Genomic DNA, 21,218 nt, shown 5'->3' on the forward strand with positions numbered 1-21,218 from the left:
TCCTCCCACCGCAAGCTGCACCTCCATCTCCTACCTACTAACCTCATCCCACCTCCTTGACCTGTCCGTCTTCCCTGGACTGACCTATCCCCTCCCTACCTCCCCACCTATACTCTCCTCTCCACCTATCTTCTTTTCTCTCCATCTTCGGTCCGCCTCCCCCTCTCTCCCTATTTATTCCAGAACCCTCACCCCATGCCCCTCTCTGATGAAAGGTCTAGGCCCGAAACGTCAGCTTTTGTGCTCCTGAGATGCTGCTGGGCCTGCTGTGTTCATCCAGCCTCACATTTCATTATCTTGGATTCTCCAGCATCTGCAGTTCCCATTATCACTGAGACTATCATGAAGAAACTGTTAAATATAATGATATCCTTGATGCCTTTGATTCCTTTGAATTTCAGTGAAGGTTCCCAATGACTAGGGAAAATTTGCCACAGATATTCAGGGTTCTGCAGCAATTATCAATGCCATTATAAATCTCTTAACGGGTGACAGCTAAATGTCCAGAAAAGTATGTCCCAAAAACGCCTACAAGACGTCAGAGGCAGAAGATGCAGTTACTGCTGTTGCTCCATGTCTGCATCGTGGAAGGAAGAAGGATCACTGGTGCTGATCATGCCCAGTCGCTTCCTGCAAGAGGAGGTAGCATAGTAGAGTGGCACACCATTCTTTGAGCTGGTGTACTAATGTAGTTTATCATACTGAGATCACTCCCATTGATCACATTGTACTGAGGAAAGCAACAAACCTACGGCACCTTCTATCTGCATATGCCTGTTACAGTTATACACTCTTTCATGTCTGGGCTCAAGCTAAACAATTCAGATGTATTACAGCACACATCCCTCAGTGGAACAAGCTGCAAGAGAATAGAACTCAGTAAGATGGACACTGTGAGTTTTATGTTATTAGGTCACATGTCACAATATAGTGATGACATGTTGAGTATGTCCCTTAAATATATGTCACACTTTTGCTGCGATGTACAAAATAACAATCCCTTTGTTCAAAGAAAAATAAATCTCAAACAGACGTGCGTCATTTTTCATAGGCATGTGATTAATTCAACAAGTATACAGACATGTAAAACAGAGTTAGCATGATTGATAATCAAATTTCAATACAATGATTTGGTGTTGTCCTGATTTGACAATTGTAAACTCATTTGGAGAGGCATGTGTAATTCTGTATTGCCCTTAGCAATCAAATTGGTTTTCTTGCTGCTGGTTGCTGTCATTCAGCATCATCGTACAATTATCATCAGAGTTTTCTTCTTTACTCCACATACATAACTGCCATATCATAAAATGGTCTGGGCTTCTGTTCCTTCGCAATATATGTCCGTGGTCAGTTAATGACTTCATTTGACCTGGGCTCATTGCATATCTTGGAAGGCTTTGCTAGTATCTAGCTTTTTGTGACTGGATTTATGAGTCTTATTCTGTTTGGTGTTTTGATTTAATTCGATTTGATTTGTTATAGTCACATGTATCCAAATATAACGAAAAACATTGTTTTGCAAGCAGTACAGGCAGATCATAGCAAACAAGGATATACAGACCATGGGTGCTTAGAGCGAGGCATGTAAGGTTATAGCTGCATAGGAGGTGTGCAAACAAGATAACATTAGCAAGATCAGCATTACTTGAAGTTAGAGAGGTTCATTCAGCAGCCTAATAATGGCAGAGAAGAAGCTGTTCTTGAGCCTGTTGGAGTATGTATTCAAGTTTCTGTGTCTTCTGCCTGATGGAAGGAGTTGGAAGAAAATATTATTGGGTGGGAGGGGTATTTGATGATGCTGGCAGCCTTTCTGTGGAAATGAACCATGTAAATGGAGTCCATGGATGGGAGGTTGGCTTCCATGATGGTGTAGGCTGTGCAAATTATTTTGTGTAGTTCCTTATAGTCCTGGGCACAGCAGTTGCCATTATAGGCTGTTAATGCACCTGGATAAAATGCTTTCTATGGTTTACTTGTAAAAATTGGTGAAGGTCCTTATGGATATGCTGAATTTGCTAAGCCCCCAAAGGAAGAAGAGGCATTGTTGTGCCTTCTTGACCATTGCATCTATGTGGGAGTGCGAGGACAGGTTGTTGGTTATCATCACTCCTAGGAACTTGAGACTCTCGACTCTCACTATTTCAGTTCCATTGATGTAGATAGGGGCGTGTCCCCTTCCTTTCTTCCTGAAGTCAATGGTCTGTTATTTTGTTTTGCTGACATTGAGAGAGATGTTGTTATCATTGCACCATGATACCAAACACTCTATTTCCTTCCTATATTCTGACTCATCGTTGTTTAATATCCATCCTGCCATGGTGATGTCGACAGCAAATTTGTAGATGGTGTTCATACGGAATTTGGCAACACAATTGTGGGTGTATAAGGAGCACAGTCCGGGGCTGAGAATGCATCCTTGGGGACTCCAGTATTGAATGTTATTGTGGAGGAGTTGCTGTTGTCTGTCCTCACTGGTTGCGATCTGTGAGTCAGGAAGCTGAGGTTCCAGTAGCAGAAAGATTATGATGAATAGGAACCTAATGTAGGAGTCCTTGTTATCCAGATGTTCCAAGGATGAGTGTACGGCTAGAGAAACGGCATCTGCTGTGGACCTGTTACACTAGTAGAAGTTGCAGGTGTTCGAGCCAGGCTGGGAGGCTTTAGTTGATGTGGGCCATGACCAGCCTGTCAAGGCACTTCATGATTTTGGAGATCAGAGCCACCGGAAAGTAGTCATTTAGGCATAATGCATGTGTTTTCTTTGGTACTGTGATGATGGTGGTCTTCACATTGTGGCAAGGAGAGGTTGAAGATGTCAGCGAATACCTCCACTAGCTGTTCAGTTATAGTTATTCTCTCCATGTTTGCTGATGATGTGTCTGCCACGTGATTACAGAATCACTGGAGAATTGATGATCCATTATCTGCTGTGAGATTATCGTTAATTGGTTGTACCATGAAGTGCCAGTTGTTAGGGTACACATCCTTTAGGATGCATTGTGGTAACATGTTTGCACTCCCTCTTCTGCTAAATTTGACTTTAAGGATTTGTTGATGGTCATAAATGCGTCTACGCTTTGGTTTGTTGGTTATTCAATTCATTGATATCTTTGGATGACTTTCTGTGCTACCTGTGGTGTGGTGACCTGAACCAACTGGGCATTTTTTCTGGAGTCTAATTTGACTTTTGAAAGCATGAGATACATGTGTGTGAGAAAAGAAGTTTGTGGGAAGCGTGAATGTCATATGTGTCCCTGATCTCCAAATTGTAGAAGGGCTGAAGTGGTGACACAGTTGGTCCAAGAGCAGCATGACGATGTGGTGATGCTGGTAGTTTGCTTGTGGTATTGGTAGTGTGGAAAAATGGTTGATGAGTACAGCAGCCATGGAACATACTCGACATTATAGTGAGGACTGTATCTATGGAACATACTGCGATGACACTGATAGCTGGGACAAGCATTAGGTGAGATGTAGCTAACCGGTACTTGCGTTGGAGTTTGAGACTTCTAGACTTTGGATGAAGTAGAATTGAAAGTGATGTATAAATAGGGCAATTTGGAGACCTACTGAGATATGGATAAGGTAGTTGCTGCTTCAGCAGTGAAATTCTGAGATCGCCATGTATGGTTCAAAGGGAAATTCAGAAAATTTTACTCGATGGCGAGAATCAGACTATTTATTCTCACTACACTTTTCTTTTTCACCATTGCTTATGTCATACCAAGGAGGGAAAATAGTCTGCTCCTTCTCTTTGCAGTGGTGATCATATCTAAACTATTCACATCTTTTTGTGTTGTGAGTTCATCATATTACCATGCATGCATCATAGATGTAAACAAATTGCCTTTGTGCTAATTTTCCCTGCATGGAAAGTACCTGCTGATCCATAATTAATGTCAAACTCTTTGTCCCACTCTTCATGGCTTAACCGTTATCGCTGCACAGTTCTGTTGATATGAATCATACCTTTGGATTTCTAAATCCCCTTTACTCAAACCCTTCTTCCTTTCTGGCAATTATATCCCTATCCACAGCACTACTTGCATAATCGGCCATGACAATTACTCCAGCTCAGTATAAATGGAGCCCATTCCAATGAAATATCTTTTTCTTCCTGAAGAACACAGGGAGAACTAGCCACTTAGATATACAACTGGCTCAAAGGCAGAAGTCAGAGGGAGGTGATAAAGTGTTGTTTTTCAGACTGGAGGCATGTGACCAGCAGTGTGTCACAAGGATTGGTGCACTGTCCACTGCTTTTCATCATTTATATAAACGATTTTGATGTGAACTTGGGAGGTACGGTTAGTACATTTGCAGATGACAGCAAAATTGAAGGTGTAATGGACAGTGAAGAAGGTTACCTCAAGAGTACAACAGGAACTTGATCAAATGCGCCAATGGGCTGAGAAGTGGCTGATGAAGTTTAATTTAAATAAATGTGAAGTGTTACATTTCGGAAAGGCAAACCAGAGCAGGGCTTAGACACTTAATGGTAAGGTCCTGGGGAGTGTTGCTGAACAAAGAAACCTTGGAGTGCAAGTTCATGTTTCCCTGAGTCACAGGCAGACAGAATAGTGAAGAAGGCATTTGAATGCTTGTCTTTACTGGTCAGTGCATTGAGTATAGGAGTTGGGAGGTCATGTGGCAGCTGCACAGGACATTGGTTAGGTCACTTTTGGAATACTGCATGCAGTTCTGGTCTCCCTGCTGGAGCAAGGATGTTGTGAAACTTGAAAAAATTCAGAAAAGATTTATGAGGATGATGCCAGGGTTGGAGGGTTTGAGCTATCAGGAGAGGTCGAATAGGCTGGGGCTATTTTCACTGGAGCATTGGAGGCTGAGGGGCTACCTTATAAAGGTTTAGAAAATTATAAGGCATGGATAGGGTGAATAGACAGGTCTTTTCTCAGTGTGGGCGAGTCCAAAACTAGAGGCCATAGGTGAGAGGGGAAAGATTTAAAACGGACCTAGAGTCAACTTTTCCACACAGAGGGTGGTGCATGTATGGAATGACCAGACAGACAAAGTGGTGGAGCCTGGTATAATTACAACAATTAAAAGGCATCTGGATGGTTATAGGAATGGGAAAAGTTTAGAGGGTTATGAACTAAAAGCTGTCAAATGGGAATAGAGATATGACAGGATTCAAACCCAGGATTGCGCATAGAACATAGTACGCAGTACAGTACAGTACAGCGCAGTACAGGCCCTTCAGCCATCAATGTTGCACTGACCTATGAAACCAATCTGAAGCCCATCTAACCTATTCTATTCCATTATCATAGAACATAGAACATAGAACAGTACAGCACAGAACAGGCCCTTCAGCCCACAATGTTGTGCCGACCATTGATCCTCATGTATGCACCCTCAAATTTCTGTGACCATATACATGTCCAGCAGTCTCTTAAATGACCCCAATGACCTTGCTTCCACAACTGCTGCTGGCAACACATTCCATGCTCTCACAACTCTCTGCGTAAAGAACCTGCCTCTGACATCCCCTCTATACTTTCCACCAACCAGCTTAAAACTATGACCCCTCGTGCTAGCCATTTCTGCCCTGGGAAATAGTCTCTGGCTATCAACTCTATCTATGCCTCTCATTATCTTGTATACCTCAATTAGGTCCCCTCTCCTCCTCCTTTTCTCCAATGAAAAGAGACCGAGCTCAGTCAACCTCTCTTCATAAGATAAGCCCTCCAGTCCAGGCAGCATCCTGGTAAACCTCCTCTGAACCCTCTCTAAAGCATCCACATCTTTCCTATAATTATCATCTACATGTTTATCCAATGACCATTTAAATGCCCTTAAATTGGCGAGTCTACTCCTGTTGCAGGCAGGGCATTCCATGCCCTTACTATCTCTGAGTAAAGAACCTACCTCTGACCTCTGTCCTATATCTTTCACCCCTCAATTTAACGCTATATCCCCTCGTGCTAGTCATCACCATCCAAGGAAAAAAGGCTCTTACTATCCACCCTTTCTAATCCTCTGATCATCTTGTATGTCTCTATTAGGTCACCTTTTCACCTTCCTCTCTCTAAGGAAAACAGCCTCAAGTCCCTCAGCCTTTCCTCATGAGACCTTCCCTCCATACGAGGCAACACCCTGGTAAATCTCCTCTGCACATTTTCCAATGCTTCCACATCCTTCCTGTAGTCCGGCGACCAGATCTGTGCATAATACTCCAAGTGTGGCCACACCAGAGTCTTGTACAGCTGCAACATGACCTCATGGCTCCGAAATTTAATCCCTCTACCAATAAAAACTACCACACCACATGCCTTCTTAACAACCCTATCAATCTGGGTGGCAACTTTCAGGGATCTATGCACATGGACACTGAGATCTTACCATTAGCCCAGTAGTCTGTATTCCTGTTACACTTTCCAAAGTGAATCACCTCACACTTGTCCGCATTAAACTCCATTTATTACCTCTCAGGCCAGCTCTGCAGCTTATCTATGTCCCTCTAAAACCTGCAACATCCTTCCACACTATCTACAACTCCACCGGCTTTAGTGTCGTTTGCAAATTTACTAACCCATCCTTCTACACCCTTATCCAGGTCATTTATAAAAATGACAAACAGCAGTGGCCCCAAAACAGATCTTTGCTGTACACATCTAGTAACTGAGCTCCTGGATGAACATTTCCCATCAACCATCACCCTCTGTCTTCTTACAGCTAGCGAATTTCTGATCCAAACCATTAAATCACCCTCATTCCCATGTCTTCGTATCTTCTGCAATAGCCTACCATGGGGAACCTTATCAAATGCTCTACTGAAATCCATATACACCACATTAACCGCTTTACCCTCATCCACCTGTTTGGTCACCTTCTCAAAGAACTCAATAAGGTTTGCGAGGCACGACCTGCCCTTCACAAAACCGCGTTGACTATCCCTAATCAAATTATTCCTTTCTAGATGATTATAAATCCTATCTCTCATAATCCTTTCCAACTGTTTACCCACAGCTGAAGTAAGGCTCACTGGTTTATAATTACCAGGGTTGTCTCTACTCCCTTGCTTGAACAAGGGGACAACTTTTGTTATCCCCCAGCACTTGTGAAAATGGGAAAAATATCTTTAACCAGGTTACTGTGGAAGATGTGGAAGTTAAAAAGAAGAACTATTGTCTGTACAATGTTCCCTACTTTTTGCAAAAAATACAATTTATTCATAAAAAAACCTTTATGTACATACACAATGAACTAGAGTAGTTCTGTAAGGTCTTTGCAGATAAAAGAAATAAGCCTGGAATTTGACATTCCTCAGAGCATCCTGAAATCGCAAATCCAGGCATTTCCTACTCACGCAGGACTCTATTTACATACACTTGAGGCAACGAGAGTGTCTGATAACTGAACAGACCCTGGTTGTACTTCGGCAGTCTTTCTCCATTGTTCTTCGACAACAGCTGCCCCAAGCTTTGCTGCATCCCCGGAATGTAGTCCTTGATCTTGAAATGTGCCAGTTTGCAACAGTGTGTGTGTATGTGAGGAGGGGTTGGGTGGGGGACAAAGCTGGGCGTGGCTGCTAGACATTTTGGTCACATGGGTGTGTTTCCATGGGCAGTTTTGCCCAATGTTGGACCTTTGGTTTTTCTACAGCAGGAAGAATTTCACGTGTGTTCAGCAGTGCTCAACATATTATGAACATTGTGTGGTTCTTGGGCAAGTAGCTACAGATTTGCATTTGGACAATAGAAGAAAATCATCCAGCCAGTGAACAAGAAAATCTGGAAAAGCTCAGCAGCTCTGGCAGCATCTGTGGAGGAGAAAGAAAGAGTTAACGTTTCAGGTCTGGTGACCCTTCCTCGGGTCCAGGTCATCGGACACAAAACGTTAACTCTTTTTTTTCCTCCACAGATGCTGCCAGACCTGCTGAGGTTTTCCAGCAACTTTGTTTTTGTTCCTGATTTACAGCATCCGCAGGTCTTTTGGTTCTGAACAAGAAAATCTGTCTCCTACTTTTGAGTATAGAAAAACATCCAAGCATCCAGCTACTCTCCAGCCCTGCAAATTCCCTTTTTGAAAGCAAAGTGGAAAAACCACCTTCAGAGACACTGAAAGATTGAATCCTCAACATACAAAAGCTTGAGAATCAGTGTCTCTACAACCTCATATCCTCATCCAAGAGCAAAAGGTACCAGAAGGGATCTGAAGGAATACATATTGACACCTGTAACCCAGACAATACTGAGTTTCACTGACATTTTACTCCCCACTTGTAATTTTGATATATGCGTATCTGTATGTGAATAACAATTTTTAAAATAGGGACCATCTTTTAGTTATAGTGAGGTATATTGATAATTAGTATATCTGTTTCACCACTGATTTATAATCAATGTTTACAATAAATAACCATTTTCTTGCTAAGTACAAAATTCTATTTTTTTTTTCTTTTAGGTTCTTTTGGAATTGGCAGTCAGGGAAATTGAAAACTTTGGGAAATTTGATTAAAGATTTGGAAGAACAACATACACTACTGAAATTCACCAAAGATCCTCAGACAGCACCTTGCAAACCCACGACCACTTCTCCCTTGAAGGACAAGGGCAGCAAATTTATAGGAGCACCACCTTCAATTTCCCCTCCAAGCCACCCACCATTCTGAATTGGAAATATATCACTCTTCATTCTCTGTTGCTGAGTCAATATGTTGGAATTCCCTCCCTATTGGTACTATGGGTCAGCAGGTGGACTGTAGCAGTTCAAGAAGGCAGCTCACCGCCACCTCCTGAAGGGTAATTAGGGATGGACAAGAAATGCTGGCCAGCTAGTGATGCCCACAAGCCACAAAATCAATAAATAAAAAAAATTATATTTGTGACGATGCCATGAATAGTGGGGCTACCGCAATCAGTCATGACAGATATTAGCCTGGGCTTTTGGATTCCAAATCCAATGATGTGACCACTATGCCATTGCATTCCTTGGCGTGACAGACAAGTCACTTTAAACTCAACAAACGAGGTTTTGCTTGGCCTTGGGAATTTGCATTCACTGAATAATAATTTATGCACAATACCCCACAAATGATCTTAAAATTCAATCTTTGTTTATTAAAAACATACATACATGGGGAAATAAACAGTGATGCCTTGAAAAGAGTTCATCCTAGGGAAGAAGAGGTGCTGGAAGTCTTAAAACATATAAAGGTAGATAACTTCCTGCAACCTGATCAGATGTTTCCGGGAACTTTGTGGAAGCTAGGGAAGAGATTGCTGGGCCCCTTGCTGAGATCATTGTAGACTGGAGGTTCACTATTGCGGTGCCATTATTTAAGAAAGACTGTAAGGAAATGCCAGGGAACTGTAGACCGGTGAAATTGACTTCAGTGGTGGGTAAGTTGTTGGAGGAGATTCTGAGGGTCAGGATTTACATGCACTTGGAAAGGCAAGGACTGATTAAGTATAGTTAGTGTGGCTTTGTGTGGAGCAAATCATGTCTCACTAACAGCATGGTGGCTCAGTCATCAGTTGCCTCACAGGACCCTGGGTTCAATTCCAACCTGGGGCAACTTGTCTGTGTGGAGTTTGCACATTTCTCCCTGTGTCTCTGTGGGTTTCCTTTGGGTGCTCCAGTTTCCTGTCTCAGGCCAAAAATGTGCAGGTAAGGTAGACTGGCTATGCCAACTTGCCCATAGTGTTCAGGAATGTGCAGGTTAAGTGAATTAGCTATGCTAAATGCAGGGTTAACGGGATACCCGGGAATGGGGGGGTTTGGTGGGATGCTCTTCAGAGATTTGGTGTGCCTTGATGGCCCAAATGGCCTGTTTCCACATTGTAAGGATTCTATGATTCTTCAGCTGATCATTCAATAAGGTTCTGCTTGGTAGACTAGTTAGTAAGATTTGATCACATGGGACCCATGCGGAGTTAGCCAATTGGAGACAAATTTGGCTTGAAAGTAGGAGACAGAGGGTGATGGTAGAGGATTGCTTTTCAGACTGAAGGCCTGTGACCAGCAGAATGCTACAAGGATTGGTGCTGGGTCTACTGCTTTTCATTATTTGTATAAATGATTTGTATGTGACCTTGAGCAGATAGGCCAATGGGGTGAGGATGATGAGCAGATGGAGTTTAATTTAGATAAATGTAAGGTACTGCATTTTGGAAAGGCAAATCAGAGTGGGGACCCAGGAAGTGTTGCTGAACAAAGCGACCTAGTGGTGCAAGGATACAGTTCCTTGAAAGTGGAGTCACAGCTGAACAGAGTAGTAAAGAAGGCATTTGGCACGCTTTCCTTAATTGGTCATAACATTGAGTACAGGAGTTGGATTGTTGTGTTGCAGTTGTACAGGACATTAGTGAGGCCACTTTTAGATTACTGCATACAATTCTGGTTGCCCTCCTATATGAAGGATATTGTTAAACTTGACAGGATGCAGGTAAGATTTACAAGGATATTGCCGGGAATGGAGGGGGTTTGAGTTCCAGGGTGAGGCTGAATAGGCTGGGGCGTTATTTCCACTGGAGCATTGGCAGCTGAGTGGTGACTTTATATAGGTTTACAAAATCACAAGGAGCATGGATAGTGTGAACAGCCAAGGTCTTTTTCCAAGAAGGCACTGGTTTAAGGTGAAAGTGGAAAGATTGTAAAAAGACAGTAGGGATAGCTTTTTAACGCAGAGTGATGCATGTATGAAATAAGCTGCCAGAGGAAGTGGTGGAGGCGGGTACAGTTGCACCATTTAAAAGGCATCTGGATGGGTACATGAACAGGAAGGGTTTAAGAGGGATATGGGCCAAATGCTGGCAAATGGGAATAGATCAGATTGGGATATTTGGTCAGCACTGACAAGGTGCACCAAAGAGTCTGTTTCCATGCTGTATGACTCTGAATCTAAATGAAAGGAAGAATTACCAATGGACCTCTGTTACACCTGGATATTCAAACTCAACTTGATAGAAAAAGAACTGCAACATCTTTTAAAAGACAAACTTTTTTATTTTGGAAGACCATAATACTTTAAGTTATTAAATAAAGCTCTTATGCATAGTACAACTGATTTAATCAGGTATTTGATTCTGATTAAGACATTTTCCAGCAACATTCAAACTCTACTACACAGTACAGTACAGGTTGCATCTTTGTAATCAGGCAGTCTTGGGACTGTTGAAACACAAAAGGTCATACACACTTTAAAAAGCACTGTGCAACATGGTTATCACAATCCTTCTGCATTTCATCATTAAATTCAACTGAGCTTTCTTGCTGTAATTCATATTTTGAAACAACAAATGACCCCTTAATAGAAAACATGGAAAGGGATAATGTTGCATAAGTACCAATGGCACAAGAGGCATTTGTTCCTGTGTGCGGTTGAAGCATTTTTTTTTAAATACCTCCTGCACAGCCTAGCTGTGAGCAATAAAATAAATCATTTCACCGAAGGATCCAATAAGTAGTATCTGAATTATTGCAAACAGAAAAAAAAAATCACATTATAAAATAGATTTGAGCGCAGACTGGGCAGGTATATGCCATGATCCTGACACCTAAATAGCCAGTTTATAGAATCTAAAACCAGAACTGGGACTATACTGTGGATACTGGGTCACAGAGATTGCTAGACCAGAGTGCGCTGGATTAGGAAGGTACAACCTGTATTGTCTTTGGACAAACTAATACCTACAAGTAATTAATACATTTAAAAATAAAATACAAAATTACAAAGGCATATTACTACATAAATGTTCAAAATAATATACAACTACTTTCCAACAAGAGATATGTTTGATTAAATATTGAACTGAAAATTAAGTACAATGTAAGTCAAAATATTTGTTTTTTAATACGTGTTAGTGATGTTTGAATCCAAAAAATAATGTCTATACATGAAATTTTAATGCAAAACAATGAGCTGGATTAACTGCAGAGCTGATTGTCTAATACTTTGTACTAAAACAAATAAATAGCAACAATACTAACAACTAACTGTGGTAAAAATTATATACTTTGTGTTTGAATTTAAAAAGAAAAAAGTAGGGAAGTTAGCAGAAATATAAATACTTCAATACAAATATCAAATGTTACAAATCTGAGAATTTTAATATTACTAAAAATGAATACACCATAATTTAGTAGTATCTTGATTAATAATGTAACAAGTCCAACCAGTTGTCTGTGTTGTTAGCCAATTTTATAAAGTTTTCACTCAAGATCATTCAACAAAAACATGAATTCTCTTTCTCTTGCTGCAGATGTTGTCAGACCTACTCAATATTTCCAGCATTTTCTATCTTTATTGCAGATGGGCCTCTGCTTGTTATTAACAGAAGTCTCAGTTTCCCAAAACTAGTGAATTGTTTAGGTAAGTGGACAGTGGAAAAGAAAGGAAAAGCAAGCACAGAGATAAGCATCTGGTGCTCCAAATGTTGAGAGCTATCAACGTTCTTAGTTCAAATTCATGTGTGGGCATTACAGGAGAACAGATTAAGCTTAATCAAAGTTGTTCACTTGTTAGAGACTTCAGGGACACACAATGTTCAAATTAATATATGTAAAGTTTTTATATGGTGTCACATTAGGTCATTACAGAGATTCACACTACGACATGAAGCATAATCAGGCAAGGAAAGAGGTAAGTTGGAGACTTGAAGGAGGAAAAGTAGTTGGAATGCAATATTTTAATTGTAGAAAAATATTAATAAAACTGGGTAAATTTGCAAAATTAAGACACATAAAACTAATTTACAGTTGTGTGTTTGTAGATATCGCATTCCACTAAAGTCTGATTCAAAATTGGTTTTGGTTGATCTGATTAATGAGACAATCATTTTATATTAAGTAACATGTCCAAGTCAATACAAGAAGTTATTCTAAGTAAATTCATTATCAGATTTTATTCACTCAGGCCAATGTGGTACAGTGTAGCTACAAGCAGGTAAGGAGCGCAGTGTGAAGAAATGTGAAATCGTTAGCACAGCGAATAAAAAGTTAATTTTTAAAACATTAATGATATAATAAATGCAGGTGTTCAGGCAGATTTATGTGTGCTTCTACACAGAACACAAAAATAATAAGTGTAGCAAGCAATAAGGAGGAAAAAGGACATTGACTTTTATTGCAAGCAAATCATAATATATAAATAAGGATGTTTTATCGCAATTGCACAGGATTTGGAAAGACCATAAACTGGATTTGATATCCTTATCTAAGGGTAATATACGATTGCTCTATAAGTGAATCAATGGAGTTTCATCAGATTGATTTCCGGGAATGACAGTGTTGTCGTAGGAGGAGAGAATAAGTAGTGATTCTACATTCTCTGGACCTCAGAATAATGAGAAGTGATCTCTTTGAAACATAAAACATTCTGAAAGAACTTGGCACCCTCACATCTGCTGTGTCATTTATCTGGCTGAGGAGTCTGGTATTAGGAGTTAAAGTTTCAGGATAAGGGGTTAGGAATTTTTGTAATTTTGTCTATTAGAAGGCTGAAGATGCTTAGATGTTGAGCATATTCAATGCTGAGATGGAGATATTTTGCACTCAAGAGATCTGTGAAAGGACTGGTGGGGTTGAAGTTTGAGCATGGCCTTCGCAAATGGCAAAATAGGCTCAAAGGCCCATTTAGCCATCTGTTCTTATTTCTTATGGTTTTTCCAAGTGATTCACTCTACCCTTTTCACCACAAGTAATACCTTTATTTAAAAAATGCAAGATTCTTTCTGAAAGATGTACGAAGTGTTCGAAACAAACTCGTTCGAAAAATACAAAATTGTAACTATTATAAACAAATTAAGAAAAGGAGTAAACATCATAGAAACAATGCAGGTTTTTTTTAAAATAAAAACTCTAAATTTTACACACAACTTTAATGACTATTGAAGCATACTACATTACATATCTGACCTCTAGAAAAACAGATCTACCTACGTCTCTGGATTGAAAATACAAGCAATTTCCAAAATCATGTCTCATATGACTGTAATCTACATAATCGTAGTTTGTTCGCTCTGATTGCAAAATTTGAGAGTCTTCAAAAGACTTGCAGTTCTGCAATATAAAATCTGAGATATTATTACAAGCAGTTAGAACAGCCTATCCAGAGGCAACTCAACAGTATATGAGAGAATTAAAAGAATTATGCTTGCCAATTTCACGCGTGACCTTTTTTTAAAAAAAAGACATATTTTCTTCCACATAAAAATATAACAAAATTTTACTGCAGTACTTGCAGGCATCTAATCCAACTGAGTTTCAAGACCACATGAATAGGACTCTTTGCTTGAACTTTGAAACAAAACATAAAATATCTTCAGTTTGAAACATAATTACTTGCATCACTATGTTGCATCTTCTAGAAAGATTGTTCAAAACAAAACATTAAGCACAAAAAACATGGAATGTTCTGTACTGTACAAATATCAAATGTTACATTAAAAAGGATTTTCTTTTCTCTGTCAGGTTCTGTCTCTTCATGAACTTTTCAATTTGGACAAAATTCCACTGGCTTAAACACAGCAGAAAAATACTTCTGTGGTGTATTGTCTTACTGCCTCTTTCTTCTCCTATGTTTGCCAAAAATAGCCAAACAACACCACTTAAAGCTTAAGCCTGTCTATTGCAGCCATTCTTTTGCTGAACATGTTGATGCCGTAGCAATGCTAAATCCTTGACTGCAGAATGGAAAGTTTTGTTTTGTTCTGAAAAGTGATGATGTATTCTTTCCCTCCTTGCTAAGTTCTTTAAATCATTTCTGATGAGAAAGAATGAATCATAAGTTTAATTTTTTAAATAAAACAGCAAAAAAAAATTCTACATAGTTTTGTTCAGAGAGTAACAAGAGATCCATACTGCTAGGAGATAACTTCATGGGTGTCAGCATTTGGTTTCTGGCTTACTTGCACTGGTGGGAGCGGCTTACTGTAAAAATCTGCCAAGTAAGTTAAAAAGAAAATGCCATAGATTAATATAAGAATAACAGCATTTCCTTAATAACCCCAAACCGACATAAGTGTAAGTCAATTGTAAAACTTTAGTTCTCAACACAACGTTAGAAGTATTTTTATAGTAATTAACACACTTTGAAACCTGCATACAGAAGTTAACTCACGTTAGGATACAATCTTCACATACTTGGGCTTAAACAATAACCATAATATATTAATCTGGACAATGTTTGGGTAGTTCTTGTAGTTATTTATAGTGTATATATCATGTTAATTTTTGCCACACGATTTTAAGAAATAAATTGCTTTCCAAGGGAAATAGTGATTATTCTATAAGTAAAGTTCATACATCTTCTCATCAAATCTTTGTGAGAAGGTTTAATCCTTTAAATCCAGTATCATTCATAATTTATGTTCAAAACACTATAAAGGTCAGTGGTTAATTAGCTCATCAGAACTAATTGTCCCAATTGCCTTGTAGGATGAGTGGGAAATCAATCAGGATTCAGGAATTGTGTAAGTGTGTGTGTGAGGGTAGCATATTTGAGAACTGCTGCATTCCAATGAATTTTGTGACTCAGTAAAAACAGGAACAACAGAGGAAAAAATGTTTTATTTTCATCATCGCAGTGATCCACAATAAAGGATAATTATAAAGACAACTGGAATAGTGATCAAAATTGTAAAGATGACCTATTAATACAGGAAACAATGCTCAGTGGTTTAGTATTGCATTTAGATCTTATTTTACCTTCTAACTCTCTCCTCTTGCATACACTGGCAATATCTACGGTGAGAAAACAGAGTTAACCTTGAGTTCTGAACTAATTCTGAAGCAAGGTCACTGTACTTGTTTTCTCTCCACAGATGCAGTCAGTCCTGTTGAGTTTGTCCTGCAATTTCTATCTTCATTTGTTCCGGATCTCCAACATCCAAATTCTCTGTTTTATTTTAATGACATGACAATGGTAATTTTTACCAAAAATCCAGCACTTTACACTCAAGTATTCTCCTGAAAACATTAATTCACTTGCTATGGTATGTTTCAGGAGGGGACAATTGCTTTCTGTGCTTGGTCTGCAAAGACAAATATACTCACACAGAGCTTTGACCAGGCATAGTAACAAGTTGCGAGAACATCAGAGTGAGATCTAAATCTATTGCAATATAATGTGTCCGTATTCCAGCAATGGCCACTAGGTAGCAATCAAGTACCAGAATCCTTACGGCTAGAAAATGCTCCCAGAGATTATAACATGCTCTTACCAAGAACATTGGCATGCACCAAAGAACAGTTGTCTGCTATAGTTTGAGAAGACTAAGTTGAAATTGTATGCCCACGTTACTATATTTGCATCCACCTTCAGCTAAAAGTGCTAAACAGATGATACTTTGGACCTTCAGCTTCCTCCTGAAGTCACCAGCATCATAAATGTCAGTCTTCAACCAGTTCAGTTCACTCCACTTCATATCAAGAGGAGGCTGAACCAATTGGACATCACAAAGGAAATGGGGCCCGACAACGTTTCAGCAAGTCTACTGAAAGCCTGTGCACCAGAGGTAACTGCGCAAGTCCAGCTACAGCACTGGCATCTGACAGCATTGTGAAAAATTGCCCAGGTATATCCTGCACACAAAACATAGGCAATATTTGGCCAGGTTGGATTTGTCCAACTAGTCTATGGACATACGTAGTAGGAGTAAAAGTAGGACATTCAACACTGTGAGCCTGCTTGGTCATTCAATAAGATCATGGCTGAGCTGCCTGTATTCTGCATTACACATTTTTATCTACTCTGATAAACTGATTCCCTGTCAGAATCTAGTACCCTTGCTTTAAGACTGTTTAATAAGCCTGCCCCCACTGCTTTCTGAGACAGATAATTCCAAAGTCACACAAACCTCAGAGAAATATTCCCCTCATCTTTGTACTAAAAGGGTGATGTCTAATTTTAAAACTGTACTCTTAATCTGGATTTAAACTTAAAAGTAAACATTCTTTTCATGTCACCTTAAAACCATTCATGTTATAATCTTCAAACAAATCATCTCTCACCCTTGTAAACTCCAGTGAAAACATGCCCAACTTAATCTTTCCTCATAAAACAATCAGCTTATTTCAAGTAACAATCTAACAAACCTCCTTCTAATCACCTCAAAAGTAATTACACTCTTCCTTAAATAAGGAAACCAAAAAAGTGTACACAAAACTTGAGATGTGGTCTTACTAATGCTCTGTATAAAAGGAGGTTACGATTCAGTTACTTTTTGCTCATAATAAAGGACAGCATCTTATTGGTCTTTTTAATTACTTATACCTGCACACTAAGTTTTTGTGACTTGAGTACTTGAAAACCTTGATCATTCTGCACCTTGGAATTCCTCAGTTGTTCTGTTTAAATCATACTCTGCCTCTTTATTCCTCCCATCAAAGTGAGAAAGTGCATATTTTCTATGATTATACTCCATATGTTAGATATTTTGTCCACTCACGTAACCTACCCATTTTGGTCTGCACCCTGTTATGTCATCTTCATATCATACTTTCCTACCCAACTTTATGTCATTCGATCCTCTCATTTAAATCATTTATTCAAATTATAAAATATTGAGGGCCCAGCTTGTGGCAGGATTCTGTTTGTCACATCTTGCCAATCTAGAAAAGACCCCTTTACGCATACTGTGTTTTCTGCAAGTCAGCTAATACTCTATCCATGTTACTATGCTACGACACATACTATGAGCTCTTATGCTGCTTCATAAACATTTGTATGGGCCTTGTAAAACGTGTTTCAGAAATTCAAATTCACTAAGACTAAACTTAATTATTCTATGGCAAAACCAAGCCCAATTACCTTAAATTTTTCCAAGTGCCCAGCAAAAAAATTTTAATGTTTGAATAATACCTTTCCCATGTCAGATATCAAGCCAACTAGCCTATAGTATTTTGTTTTTCACTTTCCTGTCTTCTCGAATAGAGGTATTATACTTGTTACTTTCCAGTCTGATGAAAACTTTCCTGAATCTAATGAATTTTGGAAAATTAACCGCAATGCATCTCCTACCTCATTAGCTACCTTTAAGTCCATATAGAACTGGGGATTTATCAATCTACAGTTCAATCAACTTGCTCAGTTCCGCTTTCCTCAATTATAATTTCACCCACGTTTTCTCTTTTGACATCCTCATTTAAAGATATTACTGGTATGTTTTCTGTATCTTTAAATGAATATCTTCATTTTGATGTGCACTAGAATTGTGAAGCGTCAATACTGCTTAGAAAATGGGTTGAAAACTAGTTGGCAGACACAAAACAAAGAGAAGGAATAAACAGGTCCTTTGCCCAGTGACTGGCATGACCAGTGGCTAAGTGGTGTACTCCAAGGTTGTACCCCAACTATTCAATATATATAAATGATTTAACAGGATGAAACAACATGTCAGAACTTAATGTGTGCAGACGACACAAATCTGTGTGGAAAGGTATGCTTTGAGGAGATGCAGAAAGGCTTTGGTGCGATTTGACCGAGTGGGACAAGTAGACAAATGCATTACAGATGCAGTAAAATGTGGATGAGTGAGAGGTTGTCCATTTTGGTAGCAGGTTGTTACCTGAATGATGATAGATTGGGAAAGTGGGAAGTGCAATAACACCAGTCACTAAAAGTAAGTACGTACGCACAGTAAACACTGAAGAACATGGAACATAGAACAGAGAATATGACAGCGCAGTACAGGCCCTTCAGCCCTCGATGTTGTGCCGACCTGTGAAACCAATCTGAAGCCTGTCTAACCTACACTGAAGAAGGCAAATGTTATGTTGGCATTCATAGCAAGAGGATTCAAGGGGAGTAGGGCTGTCTTGCTGCAAAGATTCTGGGTGTCAATAAGACCACACCTTGGTTATTGTGTGCAGTTTTGGCTTCCTTATCTGAAGAAGGGCGCAATGCAGAGAGTGCAATGAAGGTTTACCGGAATTGGTTTGATCATATAAGACAGAGGATAGTTGTGGAGAGGTGTTTATGAATATGACTAATTGTATTCCTCAAGAATCTTTGTCTATATAATATAGGCCATTGAGTCATACAGCACAGAAACAGATTCTTTGGTTCAACTCGTCCATGCCAACCAGACATCCCAATCTGGCCTCGTCCCACTTGCCCGCATTTGGCTCATATCTCTCTAAATCCTTTGTATTCATATACCCATGCAGATGCCTAAGTGTTGTAATTGAAGCTGTTTCCACCATTTCCTATGGCAGATCGCTTCGTACACACATCACCCTCTGTGTGAAAAAACTACCCCTCAGGTCCTTTTTAAATCTTTCTCCTCTCACCTTAAGCCTATGCCCTTGAGTTGTTGTTCAGTCAAATTTTCTGCCTGGCAGCTGGCCATAATAAAGAGCTGATTACTGATTAGGAGATCCAGTGGTCTAAACTGCGCATTGTTGTTGCTTATCATGATCCCAGCTGAGACTGTGGAAAGGCACAACTGAATTACGTGGGTGGTCAGGAAGGGGAACACTTCAATATGCATAGGAATGAATCGGTAGACTCCCACTTCACATCTACTACCTTTCCCCAATGATTTAACACTTCTTCTAGTCTTGAAGTGATCATTGCTTGGCCATTATAGTTTTTTTGCATTGCAGGTGGTCTAATTAGTAAGTTTGCAGACAATGTGAAAATTAGTGGATTTGTGGGTTGTGAGGAACATTGTCAAAGCATACAGCAGGATGTAGATCAATTAGAAATTTGGACAAAGAAATGCCAGAGGAGTTTAATCCAGACAAGTGTGAGGTGATGCATTTTGGAAGATCAAGTACAAGAGGTGCATTCATATATACAGGGATCTTGGGGTTAAGCTCATAACTCCCTGAAAGTGGCAACACAAGTGGATAAGGTGATAAAGAAGGCACATAGCATTTTTGCCTTCATCAATCAAGGCATTTAGTATAAAAGTTAGCAAGTCACGTTGCAGCTGTATAAAACTTTAGCTTGACCACATTTGGAGTATATTGTGCAGTCTGGTGGCCACACTATAGGAAGAATGTGGAAGCTTTGGAGAGGGTGCAAAACAGGTTGGAGGCTTTGGAGAAGGCGCAAAAGAGAGTTACCTCTTGGAGGTCCACCCTTGGATGCCACAGACTGTTACCTTTGCTATCTGTCTCATGTGGGACTTTAAAGCCTTACTGAAGTCCAAGTAGTCAACTTCAAAAGCATTGCTCGCATCTACAGACCTCTTTGAAAAATTAATTCAAGTTGGTGAGACATTATCTCCCCGGAACAAAATCATGTTGACTATTCTTGTATTATCCATGCCTTTCTAATGCCAAAAGGCTAAGTGTTTTCAACTAGGAGGCAGACCTATTTGTTAGGGCTGAATAGACAAAGGGTATGGGCAGAAAGCAGGAACAGGGAGAAGCAGGCTCAAGGAGCCAAATTACTTATTCCTGCTCCTGTATTCTATGTTTCTATTGAAAAATGAAGTTAATTTCGACATGTCTCTCTATACTGCAGCCAGCTCATTACCTCTTATTTCGGAGTTTGATTTTGATGTGCCACAATGGCCATTTTGCTGACATAAATGTAAAATATTAAAGACATTATAACAGGACACCTGAATAAGTTCAAAGTAACTAGGCACAGCCAACATGATTTTCTTAAAGGAAAAGTACATTTAACTGATTTATTAGAGTTCTTTGAAGAAGTCAGTTGTGTTGTAAAGAAAAACCAGTAAATGTTGAGTACTTACATTTCCAGAAGGAATTTGTCGCCAGCTACACCCTCATCCTGTGAATGAATTAATCAAAACACACCTAGCTTGCACAATCCTGGATAACTGTGAGGCAATTTACCATGGTCAATCCATCTAACTTGCAGATCTTTGGACTGTGGGAGGAAACCAGAGTAACCTGAGGAAACCCATACAGACACAGGAACAATGTGACAGTCACCCAAGGCTGGAATCAAACCTGGGTCCCTGGTACTATGCGCCAACACTGCTAACCACTGAGCCACCGTGCCACCCCATAGTTGGGCAACTTATAGTGGAACTCAACCCAGAGTTGGGTTATAGTTGTTCATTCAAGACAGAGATGAAGAAACACTTTTTCTCCGAGGATTGACTGTCATCTTCAAAAGGGCAGTGGATGCAGAATTTTTAAATATTTTTAAGGCAAAGGTAGATAAGATTCTAGATTACTACAGGAATAAAAAATTATCCAGGCCAACCAGGAATATAGAGTTGGGGCTAAAATCGGGTCAGCCACTACCTTACTGAATGACGGAGCAAGCT

The 21,218-nt window shown here is 39.7% G+C and overlaps 1 protein-coding gene across 2 annotated transcripts in view; it reads right to left on the reverse strand.

The window, feature by feature from the left end:
- Positions 1-10,982: 10,982 nt before the first annotated feature.
- The window catches only part of arl13b (ADP-ribosylation factor-like 13b), a 77,361-nt gene continuing 67,125 nt past the window's right edge, over positions 10,983-21,218 (reverse strand). For both annotated transcript variants that reach the window (XM_048540317.2, XM_048540315.2), the window contains 2 exons: positions 14,827-14,905; positions 10,983-14,728 (listed from right to left, as the gene is read on the reverse strand). In XM_048540317.2, coding sequence (XP_048396274.1) covers positions 14,829-14,905 — 77 coding nt within the window. In that variant the 3' untranslated portion in view covers positions 10,983-14,728; positions 14,827-14,828. The remainder of the gene's footprint in view (positions 14,729-14,826; positions 14,906-21,218) is intronic.

This window comes from Stegostoma tigrinum, chromosome 12 (genome assembly GCF_030684315.1).
Source record: "Stegostoma tigrinum isolate sSteTig4 chromosome 12, sSteTig4.hap1, whole genome shotgun sequence".
Classification (NCBI taxonomy): domain Eukaryota; kingdom Metazoa; phylum Chordata; class Chondrichthyes; order Orectolobiformes; family Stegostomatidae; genus Stegostoma; species Stegostoma tigrinum.